This window comes from Delphinus delphis, chromosome 12, assembly GCF_949987515.2.
Source record: "Delphinus delphis chromosome 12, mDelDel1.2, whole genome shotgun sequence".
In the NCBI taxonomy this organism is placed as follows: Eukaryota; Metazoa; Chordata; class Mammalia; order Artiodactyla; family Delphinidae; genus Delphinus; species Delphinus delphis.
In genome coordinates, this window is record NC_082694.2 from 70,758,731 (window position 1) to 70,780,000 (window position 21,270).

Here is a 21,270-nt window from a genome sequence, read left to right on the forward strand (position 1 = left end):
GCCTGGGAGCTGTGCGGGTGTCGGAGGGGCCATCAGGACACGGACGCTGCCTTCTGGGAGCATGGCCTTTTGGGAGTCATGGAAGACCTTCCTCGATAATTATAATACGAAGCCCACTGAGCAGTCAGTGAATATCTGTTGAATATTGTTGAGTAGTTGAAACAAAGGACTGATGAGCTTTGGGAGGTGACTGAGAACAGAAAAGCCGGGGGGCTTGGGAGGGCTGTGTGGAAGTGGGAGCACCTACAGCAATTCCCGGTGCCCCTGCCCTCCCCGCCCGTCCTCCTGCAGCTCACCCTGCGGCCCGGCCTGGGCCTGCCATGCGTGTGCGTGTGCATGTGTGCGCGCGTGTGTGCGGGGTGCTCTGCGGAGTCGTGGGCCTGGTACCCAGGCACCCAGAACGGGGCTCTGCCTGCCAGAGAAGCCAATTCGTCTCGCTGAATTCCACGACCACAGACAGGCCCTGGGAGGCCAGCCAGCCAGCTGGCAAAGGCTGTACGTGCTTCTTGTCCCAGGGGGCCCGGGCAAGTGGCCGGCTAGATCCGGCAAGTTCATCCCCTTGACTCAAACACCAACTTGAGACATCTGCTCAGCGGATGCTGGGTCAGTAGCATCCGGTGTACGCTCTGAAGGGAGCACGTATGTCTGGCTGGCCGGCTGGCTCTGGGTGAGGGCCTCGTGGGATGTGTCTCTCTTAGCGGGAGGGGTCCCCGTCTAGGCATGAGGCCCCTGAGACAACTGCGTGTGGATGTATGCGTGTGAATGCCAGAGCATACCTTTACCTTGGCTTGCCTGGCTGCTCCTCGTCGTGCATATGTGCACGTGTCAGGGGCACACGGCATCGTAGGGTATGGTGGCATGTTGCTGTGGAAAGACCCGAGGGCTGGGGATCAAAAGATTTAAATTTTGGTTCTAAAGGCCTCCCTTGCTGGCTCTCTGATCTCTGAAAGTTAGGTAACCACTCTGAGCTTCAGATTTCCCGCCTGCGTAATGGAAAAAAATAAAACCAGCTCTACTTTCTGTAAAGCATAAGAGTAAAATGAAATCACGTACGTGAAAATGCTTTGTTAATTACCATGTACTGTACCAATGTGAGATTATTGTCATCGTGGCCCAGCTCCTCAGAATGCGAAGTTGTGTGTGGCCTAAAATAATCCACCCAGTGAGCTGTGTTAAAATGTAGGTCAAAGCATAGCCTCAGAAGTTGAGAGAGGCTGATGGTAACCACCTAATCTAACAGGCCACCAAATGCAGAGGGGCTTTGAAAACTGTAAAGCGTTACATAAATTGAAGTGACATGATTATGTTTAAGACTAGAAAATACGTTTTAGTCATCCTGTTTCCTGACTTTGAGTCATAAAGATGAGAACGGCTCTGGATCCTCCTGCTTGGCTGTATTCGTGCACGTTTGTGGATTCGTACACGTGCCTCTCTCTGTGTGTATGGACTTGTTTATTGAACATCTACTATGTGACAGTCACTCATCAAGTATTTTGAGTGCCTGCCCTGTGCCAGGTGCATCGCTCTAGGCACTGGGGACGAAGCCAAGGTGAATAAGACAGAGTTCCTTTCCTCGAGGGGCTTCTGGCTTGGTCATGATGATAGCTGGCAGTTGCAGTGCTGGATAGTGGGTGCTGTGGGAGAGGAAGGACCCATAGACTCAGTCTAGGTGGGGTATGGGAAGGAGGGGCCCAGGGGAAGGGAATCTAGGAAGTGAGGTTGGAAAAGTGAGGCAGAAGCAAGGGTCTGTGCCAATGTCCCAGGGAGGGAGCAGCCCACATTTGCACCTGGCGTGGTCGGTTTACGATGGGTGGGAAGTGCCGGCCAGATCCTAGGGCCTTTCTTCACCGGGGCCAAGGAGCTTGGCTTGATCCTGCAGGGCCCTGGGAGCCCCCTCAGCAAGGGCTTAAGCTCTGTGGAGTGACGTAATCAGCTTTGCATTTTGGAAGGATCGCGGAGCCCCAGTGTTCCTGAGTATCTCACTGCGGCGGTACCAGCCAGATGTGGGGGTTTGTCTGTACACTGAGTGATGGCTGCATATGCTGGGCAGTGAGCTGGGGTTTGCATGGGGGTGGGGAGGGACGGGGAGGAGGCAGGGATGCACGTTTGTGAACAGTTCTGGTCGGGACCTGGGAGCGGAGGAAGTTAGCGATTCTTGAGTGACTCTCATGCGTCAGCTTTCCACATATTACCTCAATTAATTGTTATACCATTGCTATGAAGTAGATATTATTATCCCCATTTTGTAGGTGAGGAACGCTAGACTAGAGAGGTTAAATAGCTCGAAGGGACTAGGGAGTAAATAGCAGAGCAAAAAGTCCAGCCTGCCCCCTCCCCGCCCCAAAGCCCACCTCACTAGAATTTCTGCCCATTCCTGCCTCCTCCCACTGGAAGGACTGACTAATTCAGCCCCTTCACTTGACAGATGAGGAAACCAACCTGGGCTCAAGGCTGTTCCTGCTGAATTTGTTACTGTTTTCCAGCTGCTCCAAGTCACTGTGGATCAGACTCTTGCCTTTCAGAGTATTAGTGACGCCTCCCGACTCAGTGCTACTGGCAGATTTGATAAGCATATTTTACATTCCTTTGCTCAGCCCATCAGCAAAGATATTGAATGAAACAGGCCCCACGACAGATGCGAGAATGAACCGCTTGATACGCCTCCTTGAGGGGCACGCCCCGAGCCATCTGCTCACCCTTCTCAGTGTATTACCCCTCTCACTTGTGGGTGTGAATGCAGGCAGACCCAGAGCTGAAGGTATCGCCACCTCCCTTTGCCCCGCGATGTCGCTGTATCCCGGAAGAATGACGCGTTGACCGAAAACGGCACGCTTTTCACAAAGCCGTGCTTCGGGGCTAGATGGAAAGGGTATGGGCCAGAGTCGCTCAGACCTCGGTGCGACTCCCCACCTGGACTCTCGTGGAGACTCGTTTTCCGAAGCACACCCCAGGGGTCCCGGAGGGCAGAGTGTTGGACTGGGCATCAGGTGCCGTTCCCCGCTTGGGCCCCGAGGGATAGGCTCAGGACATGGCCCTGGGGGCTCCCCGTTCTCAATACACCAGGACCTGGACAGATGGTCTGGCGTCAAGGTCTTCCACCTCTTCCTCTTGGGGGTGTTGCATTGAATTAAGTTCAACAGGGAAGGATGTGCTGAGCATCTCCTGTGTGTCAGGCAGAGCACGCGTGTGGAGGTGAGGAATGACAGCAAGTCTCCAGATGGCACAGGGGTTGCCTATCAGGGGCCCCCAAAGGCTTTCTCCATATGCTAATGGAAGCTGGGGCTTGGCGCTCCTGAACAGCAGGTGTCTTTGTTTTTAGTCAGCACAGGCAGCCTGGTAATTGTGGTTCCTTAGTGCTGATCTGAGGCTCTGATTGGCTTTCCCGTGTCTGATAAGTTCAGAGCAAAAGTTAGAAAATCAGATGAATCTCTTCCGTAAGAGATGCAGTGTGCTAAAGAAATAGTTCAGAGCCCAGAATTTCTGGGTGGTAGGAGTCTTTTCAGACCCCATGGCCACCCAGACTGATCCTGACCCACCTCGGCACCCCCTCTCGGCTGCTACCTGTGCATTCCAGGCCCATGGCCCCGGCCACGAGCAGTGGACAGAGGCTTGGCTAGGTGTGGCCTAGTGCTCTTCAGGCAAGTACAGGGGCTGGGTGGGCCTCCTGCTGCCGGGGAATATGTAAGCTCTCTCATCGAGGGGCATGTGGAAGACCCACTAAGTGCTGAGTCTGTTCTAGGCTCTGGGCATTCAGCAGTGAACAAAACAGGCAAGGGTACGAACCACTTAGTCATCTGTCTTCTTAAAAACCCGAGAAGCAGGCAGAATGGACAGCTTCCTACTCCCATTTTATGGATGAGGAAACTGAGTTTCAGAGAGAACAGTCCTGGAACTAGCACATGGCCAAGCCGGGCTCATACCCATTTTGCTTTGCGTTAAGCCCCATGCCTTTCCACGACCTTGCGTGGCCTCCAGATGTGTTGTAAATGCCGAGTTACCTGGTCGGCACGATCAAGACGGCGCCCTTTTAGCCGTGGTGTAACCTGACCAAAAGCACCACCTCAGCTGAAGTTCACTGTACTTGGGTAGATTCAGTTGGAACTTTCACCAACGTTAAGCTGCATTGGTAATATTTTCTCTCTGTGTGATCCAAGTGATTGTTTCTTAAATGGGGGTGTGTGTAGGGTCTCAGAAGACAGCCCAGCACCAGCAGGCCTGGCTTACCATGGGGCATGTGGCCCTGGGCCCCCCTCCAGTCCAGGCCCACAGAGCTGTCATGGAGGCCTCCCTGCCACTTGGCTGTCCCCCACCTCGGCCTTTCTGCCCTCACAGTTTCTCTGCCATGTTTTCCTGAAAAGAGCCTCTCAAGGGTCTCTGGTCCTGGGGCAGCCTTTCTCTCACCACCCTGGACCCTTACCTCCTGTCCACAGCCGGCACTAGGCTCCCTGTCCTTGTCTTCTTTTCCAGACCTTTCTCGGCTGGGTTCCTTAAACTGTCTCTCCAGCCCCTCTCCGGCCCCTTGGTCCTCATTGCCGTGTCATTCTGCACAGCTTCCCTCTGAGGCTGACCATTTCCACCTCTAACCAAATCTCTCTGCGCTCGACTTCTTTGCATCTGTCGACTTTGCCTCTTGGGTTGGCAACTCCCTTTTTTCTTGTACCCACAATACACCGGCGTCCCCTTTCTGCTCCTCTGAACACTCTCTCCACCTCCTGCAACTTGACTGGAGTCTCCCCTCAGTGCTAAGGCCTGGGGCCTCTGTCATCTTCCACCCATATGTCCTCGGAGGGCTCCCGGACTCTCAGCTGCAATGCTAAATCTCCCTCCTAAATCTCCTTCCTGGGCAGGTCTGTCCCAGATGTGCCTTGAATGGATGGATGGACAGAGCGGGCCAGTGCCACTCTTCCCATCGGTCTCATGTCTGTGACGGGTCGCAGTAGGTTTCCATCTGCATGTCCCACCATCACCTGAAAATTAATGTGGCAAACCACAAGCTATTTTGAAATCACAAAAAATGAAAGTTGAGTGGGACATTGAGGGCCACCTCGATTCAATCCCCTGGGAATCCGTGTACCTCCCCTTTTCTGTGGCACCAGCATGGCTCTGGGCTGGCGCCCTCCCCTGGGAGGACTGTGAAGATGTCTGTGGCTGCTGACGTCATGCAGGGCACGAATGGCAGGCAGCCTGAGGGGCCTCTGCTGGGTCAGGGTCCCTTTCTCTCTCCTTCCCCAGCACAGTTTTTGCTCATGATTAGTCATGCTGGAGCCGGCTGAGTCAGAAGCAACTTGTGGGTGGTTTGTGGCCAGGCTGGAGCAGTGAGGCAGGAGGACTTTCTAGGTTTATGTGTCTGCCCCACGAGACAAGCATTGCAGGGCTCGGCCCTGGCATGTGCCAGGTGAAGGGTGGTAACAAAACCAAACTCTGGTCCAAAATTCAGCGAAGGACGGGCATCACGATGAACCAAGACACGGTCCCTGAGATGCTCCCGCGGGGTAACAGGCACATGCAGTGCCTACGCGATGTGGCAGCTGCTTCAGGGCAGGTGTATGTACAGGGGCTGTAATGCCCTCCATGGTCTGTGGTACGCCTCCTTCCAAGGGTTGCGTGTACTTCCAGTAGCCATCGCTACATGTCATGCTTCTCTTCCTGTGATTTTATTCTCTTCAATAAAGGTGATTCATTAAATACGGCATTAATCATTTTTGTACTTGTTTTAGATTTTTTTCATATAAATAAACTCATATCCAGAAACAAATTCTTTGTCAGAGCATGTGTTATGATTCTGTGGTTCAGAGAACGTGTCCACCCAAGGGAGAGCTGCGTTCTGCTGGGGCAGCGGGGCGGCTCTGAAGTCCCCTGAGGGTAAAGTTGACTCGGCCCTCAGGGGTGGCCCAGCTCTGCCAGTCAGAAAGCGGGTGAAGACCATCCCTGCCAGGGGGACCAGCGTGGCACAACCCTGGAAGTGTGGCTGCCCTGCGGGTGGGACACTGGGGAGGGCTCTGGGGTCCAGCCCTGGCTTTACAGGCTGTGTCTGTGCCCACAGGAGGGAGAGGAGCAGGAGGAGGCTCGTGGCAAGGAGGAGCGGCAGGAGCCCAGCACAACTGCCCGGAAGGTGGGGCGGCCCGGGAGGAAGCGCAAGCACCCTCCGGTGAGTGAGGTGGCGTACCCCCAGCCCAGGTGCGCGCGCAGGCGCACACACGCTAACAGCACGCACGCGCATGCGCGCACATGCACACAACGCTAACATGCACGCGCACATACGCACGCACGCGCACATGCACACTGTAAATGCCAGTGATGTGTCCCGCAGGGATCTGGGCACGCCAAGACTGGGGCATGGAGTGTACCCCTCCAGCTGTAGAGCCCAATTCCATTCCCCATTCACGGGATCCCCAAAACCACCCCCAAACTTTCCTATTTTCTGCATCGAACTGGAGGCCCCTAGAGGCCAGGGGACTTGCGCTGTGGGTCTTGTGGGACTTGAATCAGGCCCCTGACTCTCAGCTTCTTTCTGGAAGGGCAGCAAGAGAGTGGGACTTGTTTTTCCCTAGCCTGCCTGCATGGGCCCCTCCCTCCCCATCCAGACACCCACCTTGGGCCTCAGCCCCACCTGGAGAACTTGGAGGAAGGGAACTGAGGTCTGGAAGTCCGATCAAAGCGAGTAGGGAAGAGATGCAGGCTGTTAAGAGAGGAGGAGGGCTGGGCGCTGTGTAAGTCCAGTGGAAGTGTAGACCCCGGGCTTCCGGGTGCCATTGCCTCTGAATCGGGGTGGGGGGGACTCTGGGGTTGCCCAAGATGAGGCGTGCTCCGGAGGGCAAGGCCCGTGGGCGGCAGGAACGTGCCTTCCTTATGCCTTAAACTCAGAGGCAGAACAATAGTTATCTGCCAGCTGCAGCCACAGCTGGTTCCTTTCTTTTCGTCCCTTCCAGCTGAGAACGGGGAACTTGGAGCAAGAAGGTAAAGAGAAGCTAGGAGCCCCGCATTTGTAACTCAGCCCTTCAAGGAAATGTTCTCAGCGGGGCAGGATTTTCCTCCTTGGGGCAGAGAGCAGGGTGAACGCGGCTGCAGTGAAAGGGGCGGCGGAGGGAGGGAGGGCGGGCGGCACCAGCTGGAGGTGAGGGGGCTTCTTGGAGTCGGGAGCTCTGGGAATCTGCAGGGCACTGAAGTGCACCACTGCCACTTCTGCTTGGAGATTTGGAGGGGAGGGGGGAAGAAGCTAAGTCATTTAACTGGTAAGTAATTTTAAACACTTTAATATTAAAGCAGACATGGATATTTTATGGCCTGGAATGAAAAATTCACATGCAGTTGAAAGATAAAACGGGACTTCAAAGGAATTTTCAGCTTGCAGCGGACTCCAGGCCGCACTCCTAGATTCCCCGGGGGTCCCTCCACTCTCCTCCCCGCCCTCACAGGGCACCTGGCGGGAGAAGGTGGAGGGGCACGGTGCAGGCTGAGTCAGAGCCCACCTGTCATTCCGAATCTGAGCTGCACGTGCGCTCGAGATCTGCAGAGCAAACCCCGCCTTTCCCTGGCTCGGGTGCTGGGGATGGGAGCCACCACCTGTAGCAAATGGGACCTGGCAGCCCTTGGACTCACACTTGTGAGTCCCTGGAACCAAAGGGAGGGCACGTCACTGAGAGCTGGGGTGGGGCCCCAGGATCAGAGGGTGCAGGGAAATCAGGGGTAAGTGTGGAAGTGCGTCCAGAGGTGGACAATGAGAGGGAAGAGGGGCACGGCCCAGTGGGTCATACACCCCTGGCCTGGAACAGTGCCCAGCATGGAGGGAAAAGCACTGTCTTTAAAATCCAGCAGAACTGGGTTTAAATCCCAGCTCCACCACAGACCACCTGTGTGACATTGAACAAGTCACTGCCTGAAGCTTGGGTTCCCGTTCTGAAAAATAGAGATGATAAAAATGCATTCCTCCTAGACCCCTGTGAGAATTAAATGGGTTAAAACACCAAAGAGCCAGTGGTCAGCAAAGGTCGGTCCTGCCCTTACCCGAGACAGAAGCAGCAGCCCTGGATTTACTGCTTCCCAGCTGTGTGACCTTAGCAAGTTACTGAACCTCTCTGAACTTTTGCTTCCTCATTGGTAAAATACGGCTACCGGTAATACCTGCCCTGTCCACCTCCAGGGGTGCTGTGCAAACAGCAAAGTGGGCTCCAAATGCACAGGGCCAGCAGCGTCATAAACCGGCATCCCCACCCCCGGAGGGGCCAGTGGGCCAGGGGTCTGCAAGGCCTTTCGGGTGGGAGCCTGGCGTCGGCCTCTCAGCAGCTCCAGTGGGCAGCGGTGCGCATCCCATGCAGGTCAGTGTGGATGTGGTCCAGTCCTAAGTGAGGCCCTGGGAAGGGAGAGAGTGCGTGGGGAGGCATGGGGCTGAGGCAGCTGTCGTGAAAGGGACGCCTTGCATGTAGAGGGGAACAGAGAACAGCCAGCAGGTCTTCCCCGGCAGCAGGCCCGTGGACCCCAAGGGAGCCCACGTGGGGGAAGTTCGTGCTGCAGCTCAGGGCCAGCCCACGGTCTCCTGGGCCTCGGGCCACCTGGTTCACTTGTGGAGCAGGTGCTGGCCCAGGCCTCCGCCCCTCCCCAGCCGAGGAGCACAGCAGGGAGGGCTTCTGGGGACCTGGCGCAGCTGTGGCCCTGGGAACAGATTGACCAGGGAGCTTTAAAGCAGCTGAGTGTGTGTCATCGAGCTAAGCCTGGAAACGGGGTGGGAGGGTGGGCTTGGCTCAAATCCTGGCAGGTGGAACAGAGGGAGCAGTGCTGGGAGTGCAAACATTTGTGCAAATGTTGCATATGCACTGCTGGACGGGGAGGGACGAGGTGCATCCAGTGGTGTCCTCACCATCCCCCGGCCTGAGGCTGTGAAATCGTCTCCAGAATTTCCCCCGAGGCCTGCCTGTCCCTGAGTGCCTTCCACTTTCCCCTGCTCCTGTGTCAGCCTCCTGGCTGCGCCCTCACCCAGATCAGGCCCCACCTGCCCCCAGCATCTCTCTAGAACCCCCGGCCCTCTCTTTTTCGGTGACAAGCACATTACACGTACCGAGCACCTGCCAAATAAATAAGACTTATTTCAACCTAGTGTGCCAGAGGGGAGGCCCCACGTAATTAACTAAACACGGCCCGGGGCACGTCGCTTTCAAGAATCTCTAGGCGCTTTCTTCTCATGGGACGAGACCTGGAGCCCTCCATTTGCCTCCACCATGTGACCCCTCCTGCCTCTGCACTGCTGCTCAGCGGCCACCTCTTTTGCCAAGGAAACCCCGCCTCTTCGCTGCTCCCTGATCACCCCAAGCACGCTCGTCCCGCTGCCTCGTAAGCTGTTCTGCAGCCCTCCCTTCTCTCTACCTGCCCGGTATCGCAGCCCTCCCTTCTCTCTACCTGCCCGGTATCACAGCCCACCAAGGCCTGTCTTGCAAATGAAGCCCAGTGCAGCCATCGTGACCCACGCTGGCTCTCCCTTTTGAACTGACCGTGAAATTAAAATGAACACTAAGAAGTAAGACAAGATATCAGCCCACCAATCCCGGGCTTTGGTCCACACACCTGACTGCGAAGCACCAGTCTGCGAACTGTTTTGCTACCTGTCTGTACAGAACTTGAGAATCAGCATTTAGAAACCTTTATATCAATTTGATACTGTCGCCACATCCACAGTCATGATTTCGTGTTTTACAAAAGTACCATTTCCTGGTGGATTGGGAACTTAAAAAACCTAAACCAAAGCCTGGCTTTTCACACAGAAAAGCTGGTGGAGAGGCCTTGTCTCTTCCACCAGATCTGCCATTTAGAGGCACCCCCATTGCACTGTCTACCCACTCACTGAGGTCAGCGACCACGAAGAAAGGCTCAGAGTGGTGCAGCAGTCGGTTGCCAGCGAGGGCTTTCTGCACCGTGACCTCATCTGATGCCAGCGACAAACCTGTGTCGGGTAGGTGGAGGCCGCTGGCATTACCATCCCCACATTCAGATGAAGAGACTGAGGTTCAGAGAGGACGATCTGGACTTGGACTCCACACCTCCCGACTGCAGAGCCCACGGTGCTCATTCCCCCTTGCCACTACGGCCACACCATCTGGAAGACTGGGTATCCCACATTCGCTTTAAGATAACATATGAATGCAGGGCTGTTTGAAAAAGCGTGTAGACCTGGTCCAAAAAGCATGCAGAGAAAACAGAACTGAGCAGGGCAATTGACCCAAATACCAGGGAGTCTGCGGGTAAGTGGGGAAGGCTGCGGTGGTCTGAGGAGTGAGCAGTGGGCCCATTTCAACCGGGCGGCAGTGTTGGTCTGTGGCACTGGCCTCAGAGCCAGGATGCTCGCAGCCGGAGCAGCAACAGGAAACAGGAAGCCGGCCTCAGGGCTGGGCGGAGCCTAGAAAGGGAGCTGGCACCTGGGTGCAGGGCCTGCTGGCTGGCCAGTACCCGCGACCAGAGGACGGGACAGCAGCCTGCAGGGCTGGTCTCTGCTGGCCAGAGAGTGTGGGCCTGTGTGTGGGTGTGAGCGTCGGCTGGGAGGAAGAGGCATCTTCCTGTTCACCGGCTCCGAGGACGTTGCCGAGTAACAAGTGAGGGTGTCCGAAGCTGGTTCCTGCCTGCTCACAGACCCAGCCTGCCCTGCGAGCGCCTTTGTCCTATGTGCTGGTTACCGCTGGGGCTCCAGGAGGGACAGTATCTGCCCTTGCCCGCCAGACCCTGGGGTGGGGGCCGGCCCTTCAGGGCTCCCCGCCCTGTTTACTAGGTATATGCACTTATTCATTGAAAATTTATATTCATCAACTTCCTCCAGGGTTATTTTTGCTCAGTGGGAGCACTCTGAGGTCACCTCTTGCTAAGAATAACCCAGAAAGGGGGGGAGGGGGAGGGGAGGAGGGGGAGAGGGGGCTGGGAGCAGGCACCGAGCTCAGCCAGACCCGCTGCCGCGTAGCTCACTCCTCGCTCCTCGCTGGAGGCTGGGCCTCCATCATAACGCCTGCGTGAGTGAGTTCCTGAGGGCCAAACGGCTCCACTTCAAAGCGAAAGACTTGTGCTGTAAGCTGTGTGAAGCCGGGGGACCGTTCCACTGCAGCTTAAGCCAGCCGAGTATCGTTTCCCTCAGTTATTGGGCCTTTGCAGTATCGGCTCATTTTCCCACCTAATATGACCGTTTGATTCTTAAGACAGAAATCAAATCCCCTCTTTGTGTCCGGGTTAGAAGGGCTCCTTCACTAACCCCTGGAACCTTGACTCGGTGACTTGGTGCCCCTTGTTTTTATGCACGAAACTTCCTGAAAGGGTATCTCCCATTCCTGGGCCCCGGCCCCTCACGGGGCATCCCTGCCTGTGAGCCTGCGTGGGCCCGCTGCTGCCCGTTGCCCTGTGTCGTCATGCTTTTGAAGGTGTGGGGAAAACACGGCTGTCAGACATCTCGCGAGGTTAGAGACTTTCCTTGTAACTGTGCCATGCAGACTCCTCTGCTCATTCCCCCAGCTGATCATGTCAAACCAGCGCTCACAGAGCCATCCAGTACCCCAAGAGCCTGGCCCGTGGTCTGGACCTGAAGTGCCGAAGACATTGGCGGGAGGGGCTGGACTTGGGCCTTCGAAGGGAGGTGACGTGTGGCCGGGGAAAGTGGGAGGTTTCCCCACCTAGGACCTTCCTGAGCAGCGTATGCAGGGACGAGTGTGCGCGGGGACGGGCGTGCTTGGGGGAGGCCGGACCGTGCGCGGACTGGCTTGGCTGAGTGGATGAGGGTTTCGTTTACGAACACCTTTGATCTTGGGTGGAGAGGTAGTTTGCAGGCAGCCCGAGGGTTTATATTTTATCCTCTCAAAAATGTGCTGTGTTTATCTGGAGGATTTTTGAGACGGTGGGAGGTGTGAAGTGATGGGCGTCATGTTTTGGGAAACTCACTCTGGCATCCGTGAGCATGATGGGTTGAGCACAAGAGAATGCAGGGAGATAGGATGGGGCACATTGGGGCCAAAAATTGCCCCCAGAGCCTGTTGGGGGGCGGCCGTGATGGGAGAGAACTGGCAGGGCCTGCAGTGCTGGGCTGCGGACCAGGGAGAGGGAGGAAGGTGCTGCCAGCCCCCAGGGCCAGTGGCAGTGGTATTGTCAGAGATGGAGCCTTCTGGAAGGGAGCAGGTTTGGCAGGGGCCCTTTCCAGAGGCTGATCTACTTATCTGGTCTTATCGGGGGAGCATCTGAGTGAAATCCCAGACTCTCCATTTTGTTTTTCCAAAAACCCCTGTTTATTTTCAGCCCTCCCCGGTCCCTTCCCCAGAGCCACATGTTCCAGGCCCTCTCCAGCAAGAGGGGTTCATTCCCTCCGGTCCCGAGCCCCGTGGGCTTCCTAGGACCCCGTGGGCGTCTCCGGAGCCCGAGCTGCACCTGCCCCACTCCCGCTGCTGCAGGGACCTTCTGCACACACATCTGGGCAGTTATTGACGTCGGCCTTCTTTCATCATCCTCACCTAGAGAATTTTGTGCGTTTCAGTCCTGCCACCTCAAGAAAGATATACAGAGATGGAAAAGCTCCAGGAAAGGGCAGCTACATCGATGAAGGGGAAGGCAGGGCAGCCAAGTGAGGACAGACAAGAGAGCTTACGGCTCTCCAATCTGGAGAGATGAAGCTGAGCGGGGCTGTGATTAAAGCTATGAAGTCACGCCGTAGGGTGGGGCAGGATGAGCATTGCCCCAGCGGGGGTGGGCGGGGGTGGGGAGACACACATCAGAAACTTTAGAAAGGTTCGTGAAGCATAGACAGGAAAGCACCATTTTCCATGCTGAGTTCCCTTCTCACCCAGCCTGTCACCCTAGGCCTGGACGTAGAGGTTGAGAACAGAAGAAAACTGCGAAAGAGGTTTACTTAAATACGACCTGGATCTTCTCTACATAATGGCTTTTTCGAGGGAGGCTCCAGCTCACCCTGAAATCCTTTGAGGTTGACTTCAAAGAGCACAGTCAGGCCCTCTTCCAGGTGGACAGGTGTCCCTGCTGGAAGTAGAACCCCGGATGGGCCGCCACTCACCAGGCATGCTAGTTCTTGCATCCATTTGTCACAGCTAGCAGGGGCCCCGACTGAGTGACCTCTAAGACTTCGCCACACCCTGAAGTTCTCTCCTCAGTCCTGAGTCCCTCTTCTCTCTCTCTCTCTCTCTTTCTTAACACACACACACACACACACACACACACACACACACACACACACACACACACACACACACACACACACACACACACGCTGGAGAGATCTCTGGGGAGGAGGGTGGGAAGGAAGCTCCCAGCCTCAGTGGTGAGAGAAATGGTGGCACCTAGAAGTCATACCCAAGCTGGGGTCAGACTTGCCAGAGTTGGCCCTCTTTGGCCTCTGGTCCTTCTGTCCCTTGACCCCACTGGTGGCCCTTTTGGCCACTCCACTAGAGAAAAGGAAATTGGAAGGGTCAAGGTCCTGGTTCCAAAGTCTTGGGGTCCAACTCCATTCACCCCAGGAAGGCTGAGCAGGGAGGCATGTGGGCCTCTCTTGGGAGTGGGCGTGGGGGAACTCTCTGGCTCTCCCTGCCTCAAGGCCACTTCCGGCCGATCAGAGCAGAGGGCTGCCAGGGGAAGGGGCTGCAGGAAGGCCTGGGGCAGAGGAGACTGGGGAGCCCGGGCCCAGTGCCAACGCTTAGGGGACAGGGCTGCCCCACTTACGTGGACGGTTTGGCTGTTTCCTGAAACGAGAGTCAACTTGGGAAAATCCAGGGCGTTGGCGGCGAGCTGAAGGGTCTGCGAGGGACTGGAGTGAATGGAGGGTGCGAGTGGAGGGGGATTGTTGGCGTGTTTTTGTTGACATCACTCTGGGGCATCTGAGCACGTCTCTGCGGCTGGTGAGCGGGTTTCTCTGGGCCATGGTGAACCCCTTGTGTGTCTGTGCATGTGATTGCGTCTCTGTGTGTCTTTAATCAAGAGGCCATAGCTGGCCAGACGCCAGGGTCCCCGGCTGGCATAGAGCTGAGTGTTCCAAGTGCCTTAAAGGCACAATGGCGATGAGGGGGTAGGAGGGAGGGCAGGAAGGCTGGGGAGGGCGAGGTGAGGCCATCCCACATCTGCCAGCCTCTGGGCCTCCCCCCGCCGGAGCTCCCCTGGGGTCTGGGGGCAAAGGCCCCTTTCAGCAGCAGCTCCTGGCACAGGAGGAGAGGGTGAGTCAGGTGCCCAGAACCAGGCCAGAACGTGGCTCCGACCTCCAGGGCCTTCCAGTGGTAGACACAGGGTCCCAGGTCTCCCCCCTCCACACCTGGGCCCAGGTAAGCCTGCGCCCGGGGCTGTGCTGGAGAGCTGACCCAGGGACCTGTCTCCCTTGTATCATTTCCCTCGCCTCTTAGCTTTCGTGTGCAGGTATCATACCTGTCAAACAGGCCTCAAAATCCCTTTCCTATTTGGAGCCCCGGCACTCTGCCCCACCTTGGGAGACAAGGCCTCCCTTCCTGAGGGAGGGTTGGAGTTCTGGGGTCTGGTCCAGACTTCTAGCAAAGGGGGAGGGGAAGGGGGCAGGGTGGGCAGCTGGGGGACTGGCTTTGGCCTGGACAGGTTCACTTCTGGCTTTGCCTCTGGCCTTTCCCTGTGGTGGCTGCTGCCTGGGAAACAGCTGCAGCCTTTCCCTGGCCCTGCTCAGGCACATCAAAGCCTCCTTTTCCCTCCTTGGATCCCTTGGGATTTGAGGTTGGGCTTTTCCTGAGACTCAACCCAGAGGGGGTGGCTAGCTTTCAAATGCCTCTCCTGTACCTGGGTCATTTTGGAAGCTTTACCACTTAGAAGGCGTGTGACCTGAGGCAGACCTTGGAGACCTTTTCCTTGGGAAAGTGAGAGTAACACCAACCCATCAGGATAATTGGGATAATTAAGTCGATCGATTGTATAAGCATAGTTATGCCGAGTCCTCTGCTTAGCACTGGGGAGCTGTCAGTGGAGTGGTTGGAAGGAAGAGAAATAAAAAGTTAAATAAGGCAAAGCTCACAGTCTAGGAGGGAGACACACAGTAAACAAATAATTAGGTAACATGTGAGGAGTGCTCTAATGAGATAGGGTGTGAAAGTGCTTTGTAAACAAATGTGGTATGCGGTGGGCTAGGGGATGTGAGTGAATGCTGGGGTGAACTTAAGGGCCAGGCTCCACAGGGGCTTTGGGGGTGTTGGGGGCAAGGCTGAGGGTTCCAAAGACCAGGGCCTGGCACAAATACCACCCGGGGTGGTGTGTGTGAGAGACAGACAGACAGATTTTAAAATGTTCCTTAGAAGACAGAAAGTAGAATAGTGGTTGCCAGGGACTTGGGGGGTGGGGGGATGGGGAATTTTGTTTAATGGGTACAAGAGTTTCAGTTTGGGATGATGAAAAAGTTTTCAAGATGGGCAGTGTTAATGGTTGTACAACAGTGTGAATGTACTTAATTTCATTGAATTGTACACTTGAGAATGGGTAAAATGGTGGGTTTTATGTTGCATATATTTTACCAAAATTTTTTTTTGTTTTAAAAAAATGGTCCCTAGAAGAAGTCCCTGGTCCGCGCCCCCGTCCTCAGCCCAGGGCTTTTCAACAACAGCACCATCCACGTTTGGGGCTGCGTAATTTTTGTGGTGAGGGCTGTCCCCTCCCCACCAGAAGCCACTGTCTGTCCCCCCAACCCACAGTGAGGTGGCCCAAAGCATCTCAGACACATTGCCAGATGTCCTCTGCGGGGAACCACTGCCTTCACTGCTTGGGATGAGCTGCTCGCAGGAGGGGCCCGAGGAGCGGGTGGGCAACAGAGAAGCAGGAGGCATTTCCCTGGGGTGGAGGGGTCTTGCCTGGAAGGAAGGCAAAGATCGGCAAACTCTGAGGGGCCCCGGGAGGTGGGCCCTGGGCGGGGTTAGGCGCACGGTGGGAACAGACTCTGCGTGATCCGTTGTGTCCACCACCCCAGGGAGGAGAAGTGAGGGGGCCCGTGGCTGCCATTCCCATTCTGCCTCCACTCCCGCCCTCTTCCCGTACCCCACAGGTGAGAAGAAGGGGAGTGCAAATTGTCACCTCTAGCTGCTGGCGGTGCCTTCTACAGGGACCAGGGGCTTCTGCTGCTACCCCTCCCCGCCATGGGAACAATGAGTGTCTCAGGGTGTGCCGTGTCTCCTTTCAAGGCAACTGTAAAGAATAAAAGCAAACAGAAACAGGATTTTTAACAGTTACGCTTGACATGAACAAAGTTGAAACTCCCTCTAGACGTGTGAACTGGATGCTCTCGCTCGTAACCTGGTCTTTGGCATTAAGGTATCAATCATGACTACTGAACACCTGCCAGGTGCCCTGCTCCGCGCCCAGTCTAACGTAATAAAGCGAGTCCCTGCCTCTAGGAGGCGACAAGCTAGTGGGGGGTGGGGGGAAAGGAGGGCACAGGCCTGGCTGGGGTGGCCACTCCTAGTGGCTTCCAGGTCTGCTCTTCTCACCTGAGATGCCCTTTTAGGGAGCACCCGGCTCCTCCCTGGAGATTTAGAGTTGCGTCAGTCCATTTGCCTGTGGACCTCCTTCCTTCCTCTCAGTGGTTTCTTCTGGGTGGATTTGACCTGCCCAGTTACCCTGAACTCCAGAGAGAGGGCCAGTGAGGGGCCACTACTGGCCGTGTGTGTGTGGGGTTCTTGATGGGTAAGATGGATCAAGGGTTGACCGTGGCAAGAGTCGGCAGCTCCCCTAAGCCCAGAGCTTTGGTCAACTCAGGGTCATCCACGACCAGAGAGGGCGGGCAATGGGGGATGGGCTGGTCGGGAGGAAAGGAGGGAGAGGACTCGTGAGATTGGGGTGGATTTCAGCCCGCTGAGCTACCCCCGGGGCTGGAGCTGTGCAGGGTGCTCCCCTACCCCTCATCCGCCCACCTCGGGAAGGATGGCGTGTCTCATGCTGCAGACGGGTCCTCCAGGGCAGGCCTGGGAGGGGTGCCCGATCCGGGTGGGTTGGGACCCTGGGGCTGGGTTGAGTCTCGGAGCAGGTACTCCTGGGTCTCTATGCTATGGAGCTGGCAGTCAACAGGAAGTGAGTCCCAGGGTGAGAAGAGGCCGTGTGGTCCCCGGGCAGGAAGTGAGTGACAGCGGAGTTGTCTGAGCAGTTTGTGGGGCTGGGAGCCTGCCTCGACTTGAGGTGTCTGGGGAAGCAAGTGGCTAGAGGAAAGGAGGACCACGGCCATGGTAAGAGATTGGCGCTGGCCCAAACTTCTCAGCCTGCGTTGGCCAGCGGAACCCCCTACCCACCTCCCTGGGAGCGCCGCGTCTGGGGCTCTGTGGCGCTGGCACAGCGGGCCTGAGGGTAGCAGTGGGGGCCCAGGCGTGCCTGGCTCTCTGGGTTGCCTGGGCCACCCGACTCTCACACACACAGGAGCCTCGAGCAATGAGAGGATTTATCCAGGGAGGGGAATTCTAGGCCAGGGAGCCTGCTAGCTTGAGCAGGGAGGTGGGAAAGACCTTCTGAGTCCTGAACAGGGTGTGTGGGTCCTGACACCTGGGGATGGCAGCTGAAGAGAGAGACAGGGCCTGGCTGCTCCCCTGGCCATCCTGCCTTTGGCCTCCCGGCTCTGCCGGCTTCGGCCCCAAGTGCCCAACCCTAGTGGAGGACTTCTCCCTTCCGCCAGAGGCCACAGGCCTCGTCTTCCTCTTGCTGCGGCCCCCCACCCCTGCTGCTGAGGCACGCACACGTTTGTAGCTTTCTGCGGGAGGTTTTCTTCCTGGAAGCAGGCCTGCCCCCAGCTGTCCCACACAGCCCTCCACACGGCCAGGAGAGCAGCCCGGCAAGGCCGCGCGTTCCCTCTGCTCGCCCTCAGCTGCTCCATGTAGGGACTCGTCCAGGGAGGATGCTGGTTTTTATTTTTGTTATTTTTTAACAAGGCCCACGTCCCTATTCGCCACCTCGGGGGTTTCCTCACCATATAGCAGTGGGCTCAGAGTTGAGATCGTAGATCCTCGGAGCAGAAGCAGCCTTGGAGGCGGCCGGGCCTTGCAGGGAGGGCCTGGGGAAACCAGTGCTCTCTCAGGCTTTGGGGGGTGCTTCAGGGATACAACTCTCTGGAGGGAATTTGGCAGGATCTACTCACACGTGGATGGGCAGGCCCTCTCCCCCCGGCCAGTCCACTTCTGGGACTCTGGCCTACAGAAATCCACAGGTGCGCAGAGCGGTTAAGTGCAAGGGGTTCACTGCAGGAGAAAGCAAACCAGCCCAAAGGCCCACCATTAGGAGATGGTTTGAATAAATTAAGGAGCATCCGTTCGATAGAATGCTGAGCAGCTGAGACAGAATGAGCCCGATCCACACGCACTGGTATGGAGAGATGCCCGCGGTGCTTGCTAAGTGAAAAAGCAAGTTGCAGAACGATAAGTCGTATGATCCCTTCTTAGGGGAAAAAAAACCTGGATCTGGATGTGTGTATAAATGCATGTGTATAAACATGTAACTTACACATGATTGTAGATGCAGAGGAGAAAAGTCGAGAAAAGCTACTTGCCAAACTGTTAACAAGCAATTTAAAAAAATCTTTTCTTAAATTTATTTATTTAGTTTTTGGCTGCACTGGGTCTTCGTTGCTGCGCGCAGGCTTTCTCAAGTTGCGGCGAGCGGGGGCTACTCTTCGTTGCGGTGCGCGGGCTTCTCAGTGCAGTGGCTTCTCTTGTCGCCGAGCACAGGCTCTAGAGCGCGCGGGCTTCAGTAGTTGCGGCACGCAGGCTCAGTAGTTGCGGCACGCAGGCTCAGTAGTTGTGGCACGCAGGCTCCAGAGCGCAGGCTTGGTAGTTGTGGCACACGGGCTTAGTTGCTCCGCGGCATGTGGGATCCTCCCGGACCAGGGCTCGAACCCGTGTCCCCTGCATTGGCAGGCGGATTCTTAACCACTGCGCCACCAGGGAAGTCCCAAACTGTTAATAACGGCTCACCTGTGGGGAGTGATTTTGGAGGCACAGAAGTGAAATAGGAGCTTTAACCTTTTAATACTACTCACTTTTGTGTGGTTTGTGTTTTTATAATATGTGTGTCTGACTTTTATAAACAGAAAAAAAACTTGAAAAGAAGGAAACCCTCCATTGGTCTAGCCTAGTCATCTCACCTTACAGGTGGGGAAGCTGAGGCGCCCTCTTGAGCGGCGCCTTCCTGAGGTGTTTGCTGAGCTGGTGCCGCTCCCACCCTTCTCCAGGCGGCTGATCTGCAGGGGAGCCGATGGGCAGGGCTGCTGGGGGCGGCCTGGTGCCCGTGGATGTGGCAGAGCGCCAAGTATAGGGGACTCTTGTCTCTCCTGCTCCAAGAGGACACCTTCGTTCCTTCTGCTATGTCCTGGCCTACCTGCCCCCAGAGGGCCAAGGACCAAGTGCTGGCCATGCTCTGTCCTCACAAAGTGTGTGGCCTCAAGCTAATCACAAAATTCTCTGAGAGCCTCCCCAGGGAGGCCGAGCGGCTCTGAGGGGTAACGGGGTGAGGAGCTTTTGCCCACCATGCAGTGACACTTCTGAAGGACGGTTCCGACAACTCTCAGTGTGATTCTTGTAGCAAGCTCAGTTCTGAGACTCTTGGGAACAAAGCAAGACACTTCCTCTTGGGGGGGACGTGGCGCCGCGTGCCAGGGAGGGTTGCTGCAGAGACTGCGGTTGCTGGCTGGGGCCTTGGCTCTCTTGGGGTCTGAGCGCCCAGGGAGGACTGTGGGCCAACGCTGAGGGAGGGACCTGTGCTAGGCTTTGGGGCCCAGAGGAGGCCCTCTTTCACCCTCACACTCCACCTGGCCAGGCAGCAGCTCGAGAGACCAAGAGGACAGCCAGGGGGGCTCTGGCACAGAAGTCAGATCAGCCCGGGGTTACTAGAATCTTCTGAGGAGGGGTCCTGGTTTGAAGTAGGGATAGTGTGAGGAGCATCTGTTTTCGGTAGAGGCCACAGAGAAGACTTGGGCACCCTCTGTCACCTCAGTGAGTGGGGATGGCCTGGCTGGGGCGCAGCTGGCAGTGGGACCAGGCTGTTAAACCTGCTCGGTTTCTTCTCCCGTTTTCTTAACTGGAGTCCACAGACCTCTTGACTTCAGGGGGTCAGGCCTGTGAACCCCTTGAATCTGAGAGAACAACTGTGAGTGTATTTGACTCCATAAACATTTATGTGCACACAGTTTTCTGGACAGCGGGTGTATAATTTTCACCGGAATCTCAGATGGGTCAGTGATGCAAAAGGGGCTAAAACCACTGGTCTAATTCTCGCCTCACGTTTATCTTTCCAGGTGGAAAGCAGTGACACGCCGAAGGACCCCGCCGTGACCTCCAAGTCCCCGTCCATGGCCCAAGACTCAGGCCCCTCAGAGCTGTTACCCAACGGGGACTTGGAGAAGCGGAGTGAGCCCCAGCCAGAGGAGGGGAGCCCCGCTGGGGGGCAGAAGGGCGGGGCCCCAGCAGAGGGAGAGGGTGCAGCTGAGACCCCGCCCGAAGCCTCCAGAGCCGTGGAGAATGGCTGCTGCACCCCCAAGGATGGCCGGGGAGCCCCTGCAGAAGAGGGTAAGTCCTGGGCAAAAGCAGGGCAGCCTCTGCTGGGCTGGCTGGGATCCCCCTGAGGGTTAGAACCTCGGGGCTTAGTGGGTCCCAGGAGGCCTGGGCTGGGCACGGTAGCGGAAGGTCTGCTTGCCAAAGCTGTGCCCTGCAGGCTGCATACAGCCTGCACACATTTTTGATTTGGCCCATGTAGTATTTTAAACATTAAAAAAAAATGAGTTGCCAATATTTAAGAATCAAGAAATTTCACATAAAAATCTGGAGTTTTGGCTTCTCATGGAAAAAAACAGCTAGATCTGGCAAGAGTGAGTTTACAGAATGCCATTGGTTGCCGGACTGGGGTGATGGCTGTCTCCCCATAGGCTGGTCGTGTGCCTCGCTTTCCCTCAGCCTTTGCCTGGCCTGCTTACTCTTCCGCGAGACCTGCGGCTCTTTGGGGTCCACACGTTGGTAGCCCCTGGCCTGGGCGCTCGAGGGCAGCAGATGTCCTTGTGGATATTAAAAGCCCAGCTAGCTTTTCCCGGTGCAGATGTCCTGAGCCCACCATAGTTGAGTGGACTGGACTGAAGTTTGGTGGTGACAGATTGGGGGAGGGGACGAGCAGGGGGGAGTTGGGTGTGCGCTGCCCAGCCCAGGCCTCTTCCTCTGAGGACTTTGTGGCCTAGCCCTGGAGTCCTGGAAAGTTGCCCACTTTTCTCTTTAAGGTTAAGCCAGTGATTTCGGGGCCAACAGAGCTGTAAACATGTTAGTAATGAGGACAACTAGCATTTGTACAGGG

General features: G+C 56.3%; 1 protein-coding gene across 1 annotated transcript in view; it reads left to right on the plus strand.

The window, feature by feature from the left end:
* Positions 1-21,270, plus strand: part of DNMT3A (DNA methyltransferase 3 alpha) — a 98,147-nt gene that overhangs the window by 34,093 nt on the left and 42,784 nt on the right. Inside the window, exons 3-4 of the mRNA XM_060026990.1 lie at positions 6,044-6,148; positions 20,228-20,498. Coding sequence (XP_059882973.1) covers positions 6,044-6,148; positions 20,228-20,498 — 376 coding nt within the window. The remainder of the gene's footprint in view (positions 1-6,043; positions 6,149-20,227; positions 20,499-21,270) is intronic.